This window comes from Zalophus californianus, chromosome 5 (assembly GCF_009762305.2).
Source record: "Zalophus californianus isolate mZalCal1 chromosome 5, mZalCal1.pri.v2, whole genome shotgun sequence".
In the NCBI taxonomy this organism is placed as follows: domain Eukaryota; kingdom Metazoa; phylum Chordata; class Mammalia; order Carnivora; family Otariidae; genus Zalophus; species Zalophus californianus.
The window spans coordinates 23,342,810-23,362,895 of NC_045599.1; the positions used below are offsets into that span (position 1 = coordinate 23,342,810).

A 20,086-nucleotide genomic window follows, 5' to 3' on the forward strand; every position below is an offset into this window, starting at 1 on the left:
TGAAGGCATCAAAGCCCACTTTCTGTGTAGAGAATCATGGTTTATAAAATGCAACATGTGAGCACCTTGTGCATAACAACAGTTGGTTCCACTTACTCTGATGCTTTGTCACTTATCTCCACCCCACAAAAGCTGTGCTTGGTTGATGCTAGCTACCATCTGGTGACATATGTAGTGACCTGTCTTAAGCAACATATTTTTCCCAGCTGCTCCTTTCTTCCCTCTGAGGTTAGTCATGCACACATATGTCATAGTCCTGCCTTTTCTCCTTGATTTCACCATGCACAATTTACTCAATTCCGAATCAGGCTAGTTCTTTCTTTCACATACATGCATACACACTCAAACCCACTTTAACGGATGCTCTTATTTGCACATCTAAGTCTCTTTAGTTAGAGCACAAAAACTTCCTCCACGTCCTTTCTCTATGAAGCTTGTTCTTTCTGAAGCCAGATAAATCATGCTGATAGTAGCTGATCACCAACAGAGTTAGTGTTGTAATTCTGGATTAAGGAACTAGAATTGGAATGAAATACCATACAGAAATCAATTTCTTTCATCTTCTAAATGATCTTAGAGAATCCCCTTAGAATCTCTACACCTATTCAGTATAAATCATTGAATTAGACAGGGTGTTATTTACAAAAAATTCTCTCTCTATATATATAATATATACATATGTATATGAGGGGCACCTGGCTGGCTCAGTCGGTGGAGCATGCAACTCTTGATCTTGGGGTTTTGAGTTTGAGCCCCACGTTGGGTATAGAGATTACTTAAAAATCAAATCTCAAAAAAATAAAAAAAGATATAGAAAAGAAATCCTACCTTTCCAAAAAAAATGATAGGCTAGTAGAAGAAATATGTACACGATGTACACAAAACCACATGATTTATAAAAGTCTTAGAAAATATACAAATAAATTACAACAGTATTTCAAATGGGAGAAAGATCAGAATTAACTGGGAATTAGGCAAAACTTTCCGTAACAATTACTATTAACCTCTACCATTAGGGATTGGTAGGGATCATGTGTGTATAGGGACAAAAAAGGACAGAGATAGGAATTTACATTGGCAACCTGTGCTTCTGAGCATATTTAACTTAATCATATAGCTCATCTAGGAATCACAAATGTATTCCAGTAAATACAGACAATATACATTCCTTCTCCAATTTTACCCTTATATTTTTGTTGTCACTGTTGTTCAAATTATATAAGAAACATTTTATTTAAGTCGTATACCCTAGTGGAGGTGTTTCGGTAAAACTAGCCGTCTGCCTTAATACTTGCTATATTTGTTAAAAATAAACTGCCTTTGATTTCTTGCCTAGTTTTAAGTCTGTATAATTGAGTCCCATAAAAAGGAGTGTGTAGGTTTCTAAGTAACCCAGATATTTCTTGAATGTCTGGAAATCCACACCCACCCTAGTTGCCCCGGTTTTAGGGATTTTACAAGACAAGGTTTGGAGGCAAAGCACTCTTGACAAACACACCTAGAGTGTCTTCGTGTTTGTTTTTAAGCTCAGGACAACTCAAAGAAAAGTATTCTAGGACCCAGCTTATTCAAACAATGGCTTTCCTTTGAAATAAGATAGTCTGTCTCCCTTAAAGGCATAGTAGTCACCTTTGACACAAGGAACAGAAGGTAAAATAACAAAGGATGTGGGGAACCAATCTCCCAGTGCTGGAATTTTAAAAAATACTGATTTGCATTAACTCAATTTTAGGTGACTGGCCTAGTCCAGAGGATACCTATGGAAGGTTAGATCAAACCCTCTTGAGTCTGATGTGAAAGGTTTGGTGTGGCCAAGGAAGAGGTGTGCAAAAGGGAGTGGGTACCATGAAGATCTGCAACAAAGGAAGCAAGAATATTTAAGTTTGCATTTCTCCCCAAAAGACAGAAAGAACAAAGATACATTTTTAATGTACAAAAAAGGCAAAATAATCTCACCTTATCTGAGATCTTTAGCATACAATATTTAATGTCAGTCCTTTTAATCTCACCCTTGTTATGAGAGAGAGAGAGAGAGAGAGAGAGAGTGTGTGAGAGAGCAAGAGGAGGGGAGGGGGGCGGAAATTGATAGCAATGATGAACGGGAAGCCTGAAAGATAAGGTGGTATAAGGGGCTCTGAAATGTCAGGGTTCTACTGTCCTGGGAACCTTTGAAGCACACTCCATGACGAATTACATTATCTCCAGGCTTAGAAAATTCCTACAAAGATGGATAGAAAAACCAAAGGTCTTTGGAAAGCGGGGCCACAGCTTTGTGCTCCAGCCTGCAGTAAGTTCTGCTTTGTGTGATGTGAGGATGGGGGGTGGGTGGAGAGAACCAGGGGCTGGGATGGACTGGAGAGGCGCTTCTACCTGCACACACCTCAGCCGGGGGTTGGGGGTGGGAGTGGGTACTGAATAAGGATGCAAATCGGCCTCCCTAGAGTGGCCAATCAGGAGTCAGGTGAGGGAATTTGGGTCCCCACCCCAACTGGGTGTGTAAGCACGTGTGTGGTGTTCTGGGACCTTTGTCCCACAAAGTCACACGAGGCGGGCACCCCTTGCTCCATTTTTCTTGTCAGATCTGCGTGAATCTTTTCTCCTCCACACCCACCTCGCGAGTCGTGTCTCCTCATCCCGCCACAAATTCCCCCCCGCGCCTCTCAGGGTAAGAGCTTGCAGCACTCCGGCCCCGAGTCGTGTGCGGAGCTTGGCACACCGGGTTGCTGGGAACAGCCCCTGGCAGTTCCGCGCGGGTGCAGGCGGCGAGCCACGGCTCGGACACCACGGCGCTCCTGCCCGCGCGGGCCAGTCCTCCGCCTGTCCGGAGGCAGCACTGCCCGCCTCGCGCCTGCCGGCTCGCTCCTGAACTTTGGGTCTATCCTGTGGGGCTCCGGAAACTCTCGCAACGTTCCAGAACACAGAAAATAGACTCATCACCTAATTCGCCAGGGAGCCAGAGCGCTGCGGGGCCGCGGCGCTGCCTGCCCCCGCTCCTCCCCCCCCCACCCCCGCCCGGGCTCGAGCAGCCTCTCGGAGTCACACAGCACCCCCCCCCCTCCCACCCCCCGGCAGACAAAGGGCCTGGGCAAACTCGCCGCCTGGCCTCCTTGCGCTCCGGGGAGGCGGCGGCGCCCGCGGTGGATCGCGCAAGGAGGCGCGCGCGGGGCAGGGAGCCGCGGCCGCGGGAGCGCGGTCCCGGAAAGAGCCTCGAGATGCGCCTTACTCACATCTGCTGCTGCTGCCTCCTTTACCAGCTGGGGGTCTTGTCGAATGGGATCGTTTCAGGTGAGTTCTGCCGAGACTTTCGGCTGGCTTTCCAACTTCCCCAGCGGAAACCGGGAACGCACGGGGAGGCAGGGCTGGTGCAGCCGGTGCGCGGTGAGCAGGACTCAGTGAGTAGCAATAAAAAGGGGCGTGCGGGTGCAGATTGAAGGGGTCATGCTCGAGCGAAATGCACTTCTCTCGACCTCATTTTAAGCATCGTGGAATTAATGAGAGCAGTAATGTATGCAAAGGTACGTTTACAGCACCTGGAGGAAAATGGGGAAGTACAGCAATTGATAGCGATGCTTTGCTCTGACGTATACTTAAGAAAATAATTTATCTGTGTTGGAGTCTTTGCACCGGTTTTCCTTCACCAACTAAGTGCTGTCACCAAACGTTGCGGCCCCACTCCTTCACCCCTCCCCCCCCCCCATATAATCGTACTTTTATTTTGGAAAATGCTGGGGTCTGTAATCTGATCGCAAGGCTTCAGGGGTTGCAAGAGTTTCAGGGGCTAGACGGGTGGTCTCCAACACATTAACAGGAGAGCCTTGGGTCTGAACTGAGTGTGAGCCTGGGAATGCTTGTGCTACTGGAACCGCGGCACTTTACGCCCCGCACTTCTCTGTCTGCCCCGCCCGCAGGGCTGCAGTTCGCCCCCGACCGCGAGGAGTGGGAAGTCGTGTTTCCTGCACTCTGGCGCCGGGAGCCAGTGGACGCGGCCGGCGGCAGCGGGGGCAGCGCGGACCCAGGCTCGGTGCGCGGCGGAAGCGCCCGGGCGCAGGCGGCCGGCAGCTCACGCGAGGTGCGCTCCGTGGCCCCGGCTCCGCGGGTGGAACCCGCGGAGGGCCAGTCCGAGCCCCAGCCACAGCCTCGGCCGCCGTCGCCGCGGGCGGGAGAGGAGGACGAGGAGTTCGAGTCGCAGGAACTGCCGCGGGGATCCAGCGGGGCTGCCGCCCTGTCCCCGGGCGCCCCGGCCTCGTGGCAGCCGCCGCCCCCACAGCCACCCCCGTCTCCTCCCCCGGGCCAGGAAGCCGAGCCGGACGGCGACGAGGTACTGCTGCGGATCCCGGCCTTCTCCCGGGACCTGTACCTGCTGCTCCGGAGAGATGGCCGCTTCCTGGCGCCGCGCTTCGCGGTGGAACAGCGGCCGAGTCCCGGCCTCGGCCCCGGCCCCACGCGGGCAGCAGCCGCCCCGCGCCCTCCGGCGCCGCCCGACGCCTCCTGCTTCTACACCGGAGCGGTGCTGCGGCACCCGGGCTCGCTGGCCTCTTTCAGCACCTGTGGGGGTGGCCTGGTAAGCGCCCTTCCTTCCCCTACTCTCCACTTTCCCGCCACTCCGCCCTCTTCCCCACACACACCAGGCTGGTTTGCATGCACCTCGTCCCCTTCCAGAGTGGTCGCCCTGAACTTCACCCTAGTCTCCACTACGCAGGAAGTCTGTCCGGTTTGATAGACTCCCACTGAAATCTCCAGGCCAGTCAGTGAATCTGAAGGCTAACTGGATGGATTGAGAGCCTTCTCCTTCTGTACGGTTACACGTATCTTTTGATTACTGTATCAAACTGTCTCCTGGTAACTCTTCCCACTGGTTTTACTTCTTTCTGTATTTCAAAATAAGCCCACCACGTGGTGTCTTTTAGGAGTTTCGAAGACAACCAATCTGCTCACTGCAGAATCTCCTCTGGGTCTGCCCCCACCCCCAGTTCTGCATTTATTATCTTTTTTTTTTTCATGTCCTACTTCAAAGTTGTCAGAACAGTTCTCTAGGGAATTATACATTCTGACAGCTGTCTAGAATTTAAACGCATGCACAGCCACACTGGACACCTGTTCGGTGTTCTGGGAGGGACAGGAGTGGAGGAGTCACTGAGACACTGGGAGCTGTGGACTGATGAGTGACCTTAGAACCCAGTCTGACCTTAGAACCCAGTTGGTATGCAAAGGGTCATGGTTCGGTGGTTTAACTTTTTCTTTTCTGAGGTTTACATTTTACCTGGCTGTAGTTGGCTTTTCTCCTCCCCACTCGATGGTGGAAGGTGGTGGGGGTGGGAGCCTTGCTGAGAGGCCTGTTGGAACCTGAAAATAAAAATCATTTACTCTATCTGAACAATGGAGATCATCATGGGATTTTCTCTCCTCTGCTCTGGCCCAGGCTGGGGGATAATTGTTACCTCCTGTAGGTTGGCCTTTACTTTGTGGTAAAGTACACATAACATAAAATTTACCCTTTTAACCATTTTTAGGTGTACAGTTCAGAGGCATTAAGTGCCTTCATGTTATTACACAGCCATCATCATTGTGGCCTTTATTACCAGTTTAAGGCAAAACCCACAAGATATTGAAAACGCTCATGTGATTTGTGGCTTCATTTTGCTGTTCGTAATGAGCCATTGATGAAATCCATAAGGACTTGTCTGAAAGCAACCTGCTCATTTCTAGAAAAACCCAATAGTAATGGAGAGCAGAAAATATCCACACAAAGCCACCCAAAGCCATGAAATGGAAAAAGATGGTCAAAATCCAGACAAAATGAAACTGGAAATTTTTACCTATGCCCTCCTAAGGTCTCAAAGTCCAATGATGTAAATTGCTGGACAGGGCTATATTTTACCAGATGCTCATAATGATGAATATTCAAATATGGACATTTTTAGCCATGAGTGAAAAAAGTTGGCATGGAAAAAATACACGAAAAGCTTTTAAAAATGTTTTTTGTGGAACTGATACTTGAACACTTCAGTGGGGGAAGCATTTTGTGGGGATTTCATTGTCCACTAGTTTTTGGCCAGGGATTAAATAATTACATATAGAAAGTTCCTGGTGTGGTAGAAGCAATAGGGGATAAAGCATTTCACTGTGTTGAAATGTGGGCTTTTGGTCACATTTTCCAAATGAGCTATGCTTTCTCTCCATACTTAAGGGAGCAAAGTTAGAATTATGAGTAGGTTTTTCATAGACTGAATAGGAGTTTGACATACTTCCCTGTTTATCATGTTGGACTTTTACTCACTTTTCCTATTAGCCACATATGTATATGTTCTGAACTGGGAAGTCTTTGTTATTGAGGAAATCTGATGTTGCCAGCGATACAGTATAGCAGTCAGACTCTTGAGTAAAAAGTTAGGCAGATAGCCAAGAAGAGTGGGTTTGTTACTCCAGACTCTACCATGCCAGGCCTTTTTCCCTTATGAGGGTGGATTAGGAAAGAGAGCATAATTTGTTATCTGAGCTCTGACATTGGCTTGTACTCTGACAATTGACAAGTCCCTTACCTCTCTGGGCTTCAGTTTTCACTCATTAAATGAGAGAATTGGATGATTTAATTAAAAACTGGAGGATAGAATTGAAATTCTATTAGATGTTAAATGTATCCCACATCCTGCATTAAGCACTTACAGATTGGGAGAAGGACATCATACACAAGTGATTATGACCCAGGTATCTATGGAACAGTGAGGTGCTGAATCAGATCTTATGCCTGAGGTAAACCCAGCTTGGAAAGTTGGGGAAGGCTTCCCAAAGCAGAGTTTAACTGAAGCATGAGGAGGCTTTCCCCAGGCAGAACAAGGCTGAAGAGTGTTTTAGATAGAGGGATGATGCTGAAGATACAAAAGTGGAGACCTATCAAGGAAATGAAAATAAGAATCTCCTGTGACTGGGCTAGAAGGTGCAATAAGGGGAAATGATCCTAAAATGTTTGGTGAGATCAGACCTCAAAAGCCTTGTCTGCTGGACTATGGGCTTTTCCTAACTGTTGATTATCATGGGGCTACTTCTTGTTCTTCTGTGTTTCCAGAATTCTGTGATCCTCTCATTCTAATGTGAGGAATCATAATGACTTTCCGTGGGGGTGAATTAATTATAAATGCAACTGCTTTTCGTTTGCAGCAGTTTTTTTTTCTTCTCAGTAAGTGAAAGCTTTCTGATCTTTAGTTGCCAAAAAAGAGTAGATAACTAAGTGTACCTTCCCCTCCCCTCTCTCAGCAGCTAGTTTTGCCTTCTGGTGCCTGAACTCCTCCATACCTTTTGGATTAGTGCATATTTGAAAAGACCCAAGAGTCTCTATCAGAGGACATAGATCATCAACTACCCAGTATTGCACAGTGGTAAACATTTATAAGGTTGGCCAACTCATTCTCCAGATATCAGTCTGACTTGTGCTGTGAAAGGGAAAGTGCTAGAATAGGTATTTTGGGTCCATGGTCAGGTGCTGCCTCTTCAAAGTACTTAATCTTTCTGGATCTCATCTTTGCTATTTATAAAACACACAAATTGTATTTATATATCTAGCAGTAGATGTATGAAGTGTTCTTACTATTTCTGTTTCCGCTTCTTAGTCTCTAATATTGAAGAATAATCTTTGAGCCACATATTAGATCCAGTAGGCACATAAATATCCTAATACTAAGCAATTAAACATTTATTGAGCAAGTCCTCTGAGCAAGGCATTGTGCAGATATGGAGAATACAAAAAGTAGATGAAAAAGCCTTGATGTATGTTTCAGGGAGCTTCTGGCCTGCCTTGCCAGTGACAAATGGAAACAGGGATATACAGTAGCTTGAGATAGTTACAAATATAGGTATGCCCCAAGTGCTTTGATGCTACTTTCTTACTCATTTCTTTTCATTTCCACAACACTGTAAGATACCTGGTTTTGAGTTGGCACTCAATAAAAATCACTGAACAAAATACAGCATATACAGAACTTTATTATGTTTTAAATAACAATCTCTAAAACTTAAAATACAAAAAAGCAACAAATTAAATATTATGAAAGAGTGCAACAATTATGTTGGCTCAAAACAAACGCATTAGTTTTGTGTTTTTTTTTAAAGCACATGTAAACAGGATAAACTAGATCATGATACACCTTGCCTGTGGTTCCCTCTAAGTGGACTGTTGAAATGGTCATCATTAATATTTGGATTACTCTTCCAGGATGATAAAGAGTGACTACTAAAACTTTATACCCTTAATTTGTAAGTTTTATACAGTAGTCATTTTGACTAGCTCTTTATACAGAATCCGCAGCCTTGTGTAAATTCAGTTTCTTTTTTCTTTTTTTTTTTTTTTTGGCAGTTTACTCCTTTTTCTTTTTGCATCACTACATTCGATGCCACAGCCAGTTTTGAACAGTTAAATATTTTAAGGTATCCATTCCAGACAAGGCACTTTCTCAAGTACCACTACTAAGGCAGGAGGGGAGTGTCCTGGCAGAGTTGGGGGAAGGATCGTGTACTAGCAGAGCTGGGAAGAAGTGGCATGAGCATCCAAACGAAAAAAAGTAAAGACTGCAGACTAACCTCACTCATCTACCTTCTTGGTTCAAGCCAAATCTTAGGAGCCACAGAAAAGATCTTCTAAGTAAATCTAAAGCAATATTATAAAAGAATGCCATTTGTACCTCAGACATGTTGAATATCTCCTTAAAGACTGAAAACAGTTTGGACTGGATTAATGAAGAGCATGGAGACATTAGGAAACCTCCATGAACTGGGAGGGGATTCACCAGAAGTGCAGGGAGCAGAGGTGGCATTGGCTCTTTTTCATGTCCAATTATGACCACAGTGGAAGCCACATGTGCATGCCTAGGCAAGAACAGAAAGGATAAAAGCTTTCCCAGACGTGTTGGTGATACCAGAGGACACAGCGTCTCCCTTCTAAAAAGATGATCTATTGGCTCCCTGCACCCAGAAGAAGGGCCCACCTGTTTCACCAAATAACCCGAGGAGTCACAACAGATAGGTGAGCAGGGAAACCAAAAAGATATGAGCTGACACCCAAGAATATCATACTTTTAAGAAAACGAACCATATAAAGGAGAGTCCTCAGGCTCTGGCTTGTTAGTATATGGAGGAACAAAATTAATAGAATAGATGGATACTTCAACAGAAGTATAAGAGTGGATATATATATTCTTGGAAAAAATAAATAAAAAAAAATACAGCAACAGCTGCTGTCCAGAAAAAAAAAAGACGAGATACAATGTATCTAAAAATAAGTGGTCATTAGAATTAAAAACTCCATCAAAGAACTGACAGGTAAATTTCTGACCTAGAAGATCAGGCCCAGAAATTCTCCCAGAACATAATATAAAAGACAAATGCGTCCACAGTATGAAAGAAAAGTTGTGAGCCATGAATCCTAGATCTAGATGGTTCAAATTTATCTAATAGCGGTTAACTTTAAAAATAAGTGAGAGGATAGAATTTTGTGCGTGTGAGTGTAGTGTAATTTATTTGACCAATGTCCTCTTCTAATTTTTCACTTTTATAACTCCATGGTAAGCACCTTATACAGTAAACATTCAACATACATATGATTATTTACCTCCGCCCATTTATAAAGGATAGAATTTTTAAAATGCATGCAATGTACCCTAAAGATTTGAATCTAATTTAAATCACGTGTGTGTGTGTGTGTGTGTGTGTGTGTGTGTGTATTTATTTATTTATCAGCCAAGCTTTGGATGTGAGGTCGTACAGGTGAGCCTCACCCAGCAGGCATACAAACTAATTTCCAATATAGATTTCTGTATTTGGAGGAAAAACTGAAGACAAACTCAATATAACTTATGTGTAGAATCCTGGACTTTTAAAACTTTCAAATCTTTTATGCTTGTTTCATCCCAAATAAAATTGGAGCAGTTTTCCTTTAGCAACTTGCCTTTCTCAAGTTTTTCCAAATTTTTCAAGGAAACAAAGACAGTTTTGCACTTGTATTTTGCTGTTTAATATTTAGTGTCTGATTAAATTACATGATTACAGAATGTGGTACCTTTGTGTGTTCAAGCAAATTCAGCTGATTCTTGGTCAACATACAGGCTGGTTGGTGGAGATAATTTCAAGTAGCAAGACAAGGGAGGAATCTATGAGCTATGTGCATTCTGCATATTGTATGCCTCAGTGATCGTATTTTCTAGATGGTGTGGAGAGTGTTATTTAACTCAGTGATTCGAGTTGATTTGGCTGATATAACTAATATAGGTTAGATAGAGGTTAACACAGCTTTTTTTTTGGTATTATAATCTCATTTCCAGAGATAAAGGAAGATGGACACCTTCAGATCGAAGGATGAATCACCAAGCTCACGGTGGTATTAGTAGAGACCCATGCCTAGACACATTGTGGTAGAATATTAGAAAATCAAAGAGAAAGAGAAAATTCTACAGGTTTAATAAGGGAATGATTATCTCTAATGGAATGCTAGAGGATCATGAGTTGATAGTTTTATAGTTCTGAGGAAATGTGATTTGGAATCCAGGACTCAGACCAGCTAACATTCTTTTTTTTTCAAGTTTTTATTGAAATTCGAGTCAGTTAACATACAGTGCATTATTTGTTTCAACCCTAACCCAACTGAATATTCTACATGAATATTCAATTCATGTAGAATTTAGTGATCCATCACTTACATACAACACCCAATGGTCATCACAACTTTCTACCCATGTGACCTATTTAACCTGTCTCTGCCCCCCAGCAACCCTCAGTTTGTTCTCTATAGTTAAGAGCCAAACTACCATGCAAACCTAAAGAAAAAATAATATCATTTTCAAAATTATAAGGCCTCAAACTTTACCGAACAGAACCTCCAAAAAGGTATGCGATGAAAAGTCTTCCTCCAACCCCTTTCTTCCAACCCCTTCTTCCAGTTATTGCTATATTCCTTCCTATATTCCTATAATAACCTAGGGTTATTAGTTTCTAGTGTGTGGTCTACAAGCAGTTGATAAATAAATACGTGTATATAAATTTATAGGTTTTAAGCCTACATTATTTATACACATACACACATGCATGCACGTGTGAGATTACCACATATCAGTACAGAGATTCTTCTTTCTTTTTTTAAATTTTTTTATTGTTATGTTAATCACCATACATTACATCATTAGTTTTGGATGTAGTGTTCCATGATTCATTGTTTGCATATAACACCCAGTGCTCCACGCAGAACGTGCCGTCTTTAATACCCATCACCAGGCTAACACATCCCCCCACCCCCCTCCCTCTAGAACCCTCAGTTTGTTTTTCAGAGTCCATTGTCTCTCATGGTTCGTCTCCCCCTCCAATATCCCCCCCTTCATTCTTCCCCTCCTGCTATCTTCTTCTTCTTTTTCTTTTTTTTTTTTTAACATATATTGTATTATTTGTTTCAGAGGTACAGATCTGTGATTCAACAGTCTTGCACAATTCACTGCACTCACCATAGCACATACCCTCCCCAGTGTCTATCACCCAGCCACCCCATCCCTCCCACCCCCGACCACCCCAGCATCCCTCAGTTTGTTTCCTGAGATTAGGAATTCCTCATATCAGTGAGGTCATATGATACATGTCTTTTCTGATGGACTTATTTCGCTCAGCATAACAACCTCCAGTTCCATCTACGTCCTCGCAAATGGCAAGATCGCATTCCTTTTGATGACTGCATAATATTCCTTTGTATATATACACCACATCTTCTTTATCCATTCATCTGTCAGTGGACATCTTGGCTCTTTCCACAGTTTGGCTATTGTGGACATTGCTGCTATAAACATCGGGGTGCACGTACCCTTTCAGCTCCCTACATTTGTATCTTTGGGGTAAATACCCAGTAGTGCAATTGCTGGATCATATGGAAGCTCTATTTTCAACTGTTTCAGGAACCTCCATACTGTTTTCCAGAGTGGCTGCACCAGCTTGCATTCCCACCAACAGTGTAGGACGGTTCCTCTCTCTCCACATCCCCGCCAACATCTGTCGTTTCCTGACTTGTTAGTTTTAGCCATTCTGACTGGTGTGAGGTGATATCTCATTGAGGTTTTGATGTGGATTTCCCTGATGCCGAGCGATGTTGAGCACTTTTTCATGTGTCTGTTGGCCATTTGGATGTCTTCTTTGGAAAAATGTCTGTTCATGTCTTCTGCCCATTTCTTGATTGGGTCATTTGTTCTTTGGGTGTTGAGTTAAAGAAGTTCTTTATAGATTTTGGATACTAGCCCTTTATCTGATACGTCATTTGCAAATATCTTCTCCCATGCTGTGGATTGTCTTTTGATTTTGTGGACTGTTTCTTTTGCTGTGCAAAAGCTTTTTATCTTGATGAGGTCCCAATAGTTCATTTTTGCCCTTGCTTCCCTTGCCTTTGGTGGTGTGTCCAGAAAGAAGTTGCTGCGCCTGAGGTCAAATAGGTTGCTGCCTGTGTTCTCCCTTAGGATTTTGATGGACTCCTGTCTCACACTTAGGTCTTTCAACCATTTTGAGTCTAGTTTTATGTGTGGCGTAAGGAAATGGTCCAGTTTCATTCTTCTGCGTGTGTCTGTCCAATTTTCCCAGCACCATTTGTTGAAGAGACTGTCTTTTTTCCATTGGACATTCTTTCCTGCTTTGTCAAAGATTAGTTGACCGTAGAGTTGAGGGTCCATTTCTGGGCTCTCTGTTCTGTTCCATTGATCTATGTGTCTGTTTTGTGCCAGTACCATACTGTTTGATGATTACAGCTTTGTAATAGAGCTGGAAGCCCGGAATTGTGATGCCGCCAGCTTTGCTTTTCTTTTTCAACATTCCTCTGGCTATTTGGGGTCTTTTCTGGTTCCATACAAATTTTAGGATTATTTGTTCCATTTCTTTGAAAAAAGTGGATGGTATTTTGTTGGGGATTGCATTGAATGTGTAGATTGCTCTAGGTAGCATTGACATCTTCACAATATTTGTTCTTCCAATCCATGAGCATGGAAATTTATACCATTTCTTTGTGTGTTCCTCAATTTGTTTCATGAGTATTTTGTACTTTTCTGAGTACAGATCCTTTGCCTCTTTGGTTAGGTTTATTCCTAGGTATCTTATGGTTTTGGGTGCAATTGAAAATGGGATCGACTCCTTAATTTGTCTCTCTTCTGTCTTGTTGTGGTGTATAGGAATGCCACTGATTTCTGTGCATTGATTTTATATTCTGCCACTTTACTGAATTCCTGTATGAGTTCTAGCAGTTTTTGGGGTAGAGTCTTTTGGGTTTTCCACATAAAGTATCATATCATCTGCAAAGAGTGAGAGTTTGACTTCCTCTTTGCCGATTTGGATGCCTTTGATTTCTTTTTGTTGTCTGACTGCTGTGGCTAGGAATTCTAGTACTATGTTGAATAGCAGTGGTGATAGTGGACATCCCTGCCGTGTTCCCGACCTTAGGGGGAAACCTCTCAGTTTTACCCCATTGAGAATGATATTCGCTCTGGGTTTTTCATAGATGGCTTTTAAGATATTGAGGTATGTACCCTCTATCCCTATACTCTGAAGAGTTTTGATTAAGAAAGGATGCTGTACTTTGTCAAATGCTTTTTCTGCATCTATTGAGAGGATCATATGGTTCTTGTTCTTTCTTTTATTAATATATTGTATCACATCAATTAATTTGTGGATGTTGAACCAACCTTGCAGCCCAGAGATAAATACCACTTGGTTGTGGTGCATAATCCTTTTAGTGTACTGTTGGATCCTATTGGCTAGTATTTTGGTGAGAATTTTTGCATCCATGTTCACCAAGGATATTGGTCTGTAATTCTTTTTGATGGGGTCTTTGTCTGCTTTGGGGATCCAGGTAATGGTGGCCTCATAAAACGAGTTTGGAAGTTTTTCTTCCGTTTCTTTTTTCTGGAACAGTTTCAGAAGAAGAGGTATTAATTCCTCTTTAAATGTTTGGTAGAACTCCCCTGGGAAGCCATCTGGCCCTGGGCTTGTGTTTGTTGGGAGATTTTTGATGACTGCTTCAATTTCCTTAGTGGTTATAGGTCTGTTCAGGTTTTCTATTTCTTCCTGGTTCAGTTTTGGTAGTTGATACATATCTAGGAATGCATCCATTTCTTCCAGATTTCTGATTCGCTGGCATAGAGTTGCTCACATGTTCTTATAATTGTTTGTATTTCTTTGGTGTTGGTTGTGATCTCTCCTCTTTCATTCATGATTTTGTTGATTTGGGTCATTTCTCTTTTCTTTTTGATAAGTCTGGCCAAGGGTTTATCAATGTTGTTAATTCTTTCAAAGAACCAGCTCCTAGTTTCGTTGATCTGTTCTACTGTTCTTTTGGTTTCTATTTCATTGATTTCTGCTCTGATCTTTATTATTTCTCTTCTCCTGCTGGTTTTAGGCTTTATTTGCTGTTCCTTCTCCAGCTCCTTTAGGTGTAGGGTTAGATTGTGTATTTGAGACCCATCTTGTTTCTTGAGAAAGGCTTGTATTGCTATATACTTTCCTCTTAGGACTGCCTTTGCTGTATCCCAAAGATTTTGAACAGTTGTGTTTCCATTTTCATTGGTTTCCATGAATTTTTTTACTTCTTTAATTTCCTGGTTGACCCATTCATTCTTTAGTAGGATGCTTTTTAGCCTCCATGTATTTGAGTTCTTTCTGACTTTCCTCTTGTGATTGAGTTCTAGTTTCAAAGCACTGTGGTCTGAAAATTGCAGGGAATGATCCCAATCTTTTGGTACCGGTTGAGACCTGATTTGTGACCTAGGATGTGATCTATTCTGGAGAATGTTTCACGGGCACTCGAGAAGAATGTGTATTCTGTTGCTTTGGGATGGAATGTTGTGAATATTATCTATGCAGTCCATTTGGTCCAGTGTGTCATTTAAAGTCTTTATTTCCTTGTTGATATTTTGCTTAGATGATCTGTCCATTTCAGTGAGGGGAGAGTTAAAGTCCCCCACTATTATTGTATTATTGTCAATGTGTTTCTTTGCTTTTGTTATTTATTGGCTTATATAATTGGCTGCTCCCATGTTAGGGGCGTAGATATTTACAATTGCTAGATCTTCTTGTTGGATAGACCCTTTAAGTAGGATATAGTGTCCTTCTTCATCTCTTATTATGGTCTTTGGTTTAAAATCTAATTTGTCTGATATAAGGATTGCCACTCCAGCTTTCTTTTGGTGTCCATTAGCATGGTAAATGGTTTTCCACCCCCTCACTTTCAATCTGGAGGTGTCTTTGGGTCTAAAATGAGTCTCTTGCAGACAGCATATCGATGGGTCTTGTTTTTTTATCCAATCTGATAGCCTGTGTCTTTTGATTGGGGCATTTAGCCCATTTACATTCAGGGTAACTATTGAAGGATATGAATTTAGTGCCATTGTATTGCCTGTAAGGTGACTGTGACTGTATATTGTCTGTGTTCCTTTCTGGTCTATGTTGCTTTTCGGCTCTCTCTTTGCTTAGATGACACCTTTCAGTATTTCTTGTAGGGCTGGTTTCGTGTTTGCAAATTCCTTTAGTTTTTTTGTCCTGGAAGCTTTTTATCTCTCCTTCTATTTTCTTTTCCTTTCTTTTCTTTTCTTTTTAAAGATTTTATTTATTTATTTGAGAAAGAGAGAATGAGAGACAGAGAGCATGAGAGGGAAGAGTTTCAGATGGAGAAGCAGACTCCCTGCCTAGCAGGGAGCCCGATGTGGGACTCAATCCCAGGACTCCAGAATCATGACCTGAGCCGAAGGCAGTCGCCCAACTAACTGAGCCACCCAGGCGCCCTTCTTCTATTTTCAATGACAGCCTAGCTGGATATAGTATTCCTGGCTGCATATTTTTCTCATTTAGTGCTCTGAATATATCATGCCAGTCCTTTCTGGCCTGCCAGGTCTCTGTGGACAGGGCTGTTGCCATTCTAATGTTTCTACCATTGTAGGTTACATATCTCTTCTCCTGAGCTGCTGTCAGGATTTTCTCTTTGTGTCTGAGACTCGTAAGTTTTACTATTAGATGTCGGGGTGTTGACCTATTTTTATTGATTTTGAGAGGGGTTCTCTGTGTCTCCTGTATTTTGATACCTGTTTCCTTTCTCAAATTAGGGAAGTTTTCTGCTATAATTTGCTCCAGTATACCACCTGCCCCTCTCTTTCTTCTTCTGGGATCCCAATTATTCTAATGTTGTTTCGTCTTATGGTATCGCTTATCTCTTGAATTCTGCCCTCGTGATCCAGCAGTTGTTTATCTCTCTTTTTCTCACTTCTTTATTTTCCATTATTTGGTCTTCTATATCACTAATTCTCTCTTCTGCCTCATTTATCCTAGCAGTTAGAGCCTCCATTTTTGATTGCACTTCATTAATAGCCTTTGTGATTTCGACATCGTTAGATTTTAGTTCTTTTATTTCTCCAGGAAGGGTTTCTCTAATAACTTCCATGCTTTTTTCAAGCCCTGCTAGTATCTTTAAAATCATCATTCTGAACTCTAGTTCTGACATCGTACTAATGTGTGTTTTGAGTAGGTCCCTGGCAGTCGGTACTGCCTCTTGTTCTTTTTGTTGAGATGATTTTTTCAGTCTTGTCATTTTGTCCAGAGGAGAACAGTTGAATGAGAGAACAAAATGGTAACAGGGTAACAATCCCCCAGAAAATATACTCTAAACAAATCAGAAAAGCCCTGAAACCAGGGGGAAAGAAAGAAAAAAAGAAAAAGAAAAAAAAAAAGAAAAAGATAAAAACAAACAAAAACAGAACAAAACAAAAAAAAAAAACAGAATATGATCAAATATGATCAGGCTGGTGCATAGATCAGTGCCACACTCTAGATTTTGGGTGTATTTTGGTCTGTTAGAAGAAAGTGCCTCCTGAAATTTTGAAGAGAGAAAAACATATATGTACAAAAATAAGGGTTAATACGATGAAGGGATGGAATATGACTGTAAAGATGAAATGTATAAAAGATTTTATAAAAGGAATTGATAAGAAGTTGGTTGAAAAAAGAAAGAAGAGGATTTAAAAAAAAAGAGGAAAAAAGGAAGAGAATGTGATCAGGTAGGAGACTAGGACAAAGCCATACACTAGAGATTTAGGGTATATTTTGATCTCAAAATTTTAGAGAGAACAACTTATATATATATGCCTAAAATAAGGGTAACTACTATGCAGGGATAGAATATGACTCTAAAAATGAAAAATAAAAAATGTTTTTTAAAAAAGGGATTGATAGAATTTTGGTTGAAAAAGGGAAAAAGAAAAACTCAGAAAAAAATACAGTTTAAAAGAAATTAACTTTGAAAGACTAAAGAATCATGGTAAAAAAGCCATGGATTCTATGTGCAGTATTCCCCTAGTGCTGGAGTTCTCCCGTTCCTGTTGATCGGTAAACTTGGTCTTGGCTGGCTGTTCTTGCTGATCTTCTGGGGGAGGGGCCTGTTGCCATGGTTCCCAAAGGTCTTTGCCGGAGGCGGAATTGCCCCGCCCTTGTCAGTCCAGGCTAAGCAAGCTGCTCAGGTTTGCTCTCAGGAGCGTCTGTTCCCTGCAAGCTCTCGGTACAGCTTTGGAGGACCAGAGTGAAAATGGCAGCCTCCCAATCTCCACCCCGAAGGAGCCGAGAACTGGGGGCCCCACTCCTTGGTGGGGCCCCAGAGAAAAGCAGTCAATCACTCCCGTTCCTGGTCTCCAGCTGCACTCCGTGGTCACGGGCCTGTGACCGAGCGTTTCTGTCTCTGGTACCTGACCCCGTGTGGAGTCTCCAAACCCAGCAGATCCCTACGGTGCGCTCCCGCGCCGCTCCTCCTGGGGGAGGAAGGTGAGTCTTCCCGGCTCTGCCGCTTGTTGGCTCCTCCCTGCTGGAGGAGCAGTGGCCCGACTGGGCCGCGGATCACGGTGTATGGCAACCCCGAGCTGAGAGCCTGTGCCTTGGCTCCGTCTCTGCAGCTGGCTTCCCTGCTCTGATCCCTGGGAGCTCTGCCACACTCAGGCACCCCCGGTCTTTCTGTGACCCTGAGGGTCCTGAGACTACGCTGTCCTGCAAAGTTTCCACCACCCCCCCCCCCCCCCCCCCCCGTTTAGCCACTGGAGTGACGTCCCTCAGCGGAGCCGACTTCTGAAAGTTCCGATTTTGTGCTCCGTGGCTCTAACACTTGCCAGAAGCGGCTGACGGAGTCCCCCTCCCCCGCCGTCTATCCTCCCGAATTATCACCTCGGATGCACTTCTGCTCAGGTCCTGCCTTCCAGAAAGTGGTCACTTTTCTGTTCAGAGAGTTGTTGCTATTCTTTTCTTCGATCTCCTGTTGAGTTCGTAGGTGTTCAGAATGATTTGATCCCTATCCAGCTGAATTCCTGGGACCAAATGAAATTCAGGTCTCCTACTCCTCCGCCATCTTGCTCCTCTCCCTCTTTCTTTTGTTTGATAGTTCCCTTTTATCTGATTGCAAGTATGTTCCATCATCTACTTAATCAGTTCGGTGTTGACATAATTTGATCAATTCTAATATTTTCCTATTATGAACAGTGCTAAATTAAATAAATAGGATTCTGTAGATATGCCATTTTGCCTAAATCTTTGTCAAAGGGCACGTTGTATTGGTAATTTGGGGTGATGGTGCCTGACTGTACCCCACAGTGGTGGTACCACTCTGTACTCTTCAGGCAATCAGAGTATGAGAGTACGTCTTTCCTCCATGCGTTTACCAGTATGGATGGTGTTAAAGACATTGACGTTTGTGAAATCTAATAGGCAAAAAAAATGTTACTTCAGTGTAGTTTTATTTATTTATTTATTTAAAGATTTTATTTATTTATTCATGAGAGACAGAGGGAGAGAGAGAAGCAGAGGGAGAAGCAGGCTCCCAAGGAGCAGGGAGCCCGATGCGGGACTCTGTCCCAGAACCCTGGGATCATGACCTGAGCTGAAGGCAGACGCTTAACCATCTAAGCCACCCAGGCGCCTTCAGTGTAGTTTTAATGGACATTTTTCAGGTATTTTTTGTGAGACTGAGCATCTTTTCATATTTTTATTCTTACCTCCTTTCCTGTAAATGTACTGTTCATGTCTTGTACTCATTTTCTGTTAGATTTTTAGTCTTTTTCATTTCTATTCCAGAGCTCTTTTTGTATTAGTGTTTTAAAAAGATAAATGTTAATAACAAAATAATACATGCTGAGTGTAGAAAGTTTAGAAAATATATAAAATAAGTCATCTGTAAACTTACCATCCATAGATAGTCACTTTTTAGGGTTTATGCTGAAAAGGAAATATAAGTATCAAATAAACACAATTGTTTTCAAATTTATTGGTAAGCTAGTAAAAGCACATTTTCTCAAACATCATTTCTGGTTCATTAGGTTGGCACAAATTATGCCAATTGATAATATCCATGCTTGGGGAACACTTAATCTTACACATTGTATGAGAGCAAATTGGTTGAGGCTTTTGTATTGTATGTACTTAAATTTTAAATGCTTATTCTTCTTTTCAGGAATATTCATATGTGTGCAAAAGATTTATATATAAGCCTATTCATTGCAATGTTGTTTTCAAGGGCAGAACATTGTAAGTATTCATCATTAGTGGGCTACTTACATATATAGAGTGCTGAATGCCCAGAGAACAAAAAGATAAAAGAAGTAATTCCTTGCTTCATTGCGTTTACAGTCTTCAAGGAACTGCTCCTTTGCTTCAACTTCTTGTCCTCCATGTGTCCATCACAATTCTCTGATTTAGTAAGTGTTCAGTATCTCTATCACCTTAAAGAGTGCATCTGTTTAAGGCATTCCATGGTTTAAGGTTCAGAATGGTGTGTATCATCATGGTTCTGCCAATGGTGACACACGAGAAGTTTCTGTATGTAGATTGTGCAGATACTCCAGTCTTATTTAAGGCAATCATACAGTGAATTCTAATAAAAAATTAATCTAATAAGAATCATCATGCTGGTGGTTAAGTGACGTTGTACATTAAAAGTCAATAATTCTTTAATCATATACTAATCTATACCTTAGTATCTTGAGGAATTCAGGCATGGACCAATTTTATGAGAAGAAATTTTGTTTAATAATATTTGCTTATTAAATAATTATTCATATTAATGTTT

General features: G+C 42.3%; 1 protein-coding gene across 1 annotated transcript in view; it reads left to right on the top strand.

Moving 5' to 3' along the window:
• Positions 1-2,682: 2,682 nt before the first annotated feature.
• Positions 2,683-20,086, top strand: part of ADAMTS19 (ADAM metallopeptidase with thrombospondin type 1 motif 19) — a 252,578-nt gene continuing 235,174 nt past the window's right edge. The window contains 2 exon segments of the mRNA XM_027607009.2: positions 2,683-3,285; positions 3,909-4,561. Of these exon segments, the coding sequence (XP_027462810.2) occupies positions 3,213-3,285; positions 3,909-4,561 (726 nt within the window). The 5' untranslated portion in view covers positions 2,683-3,212.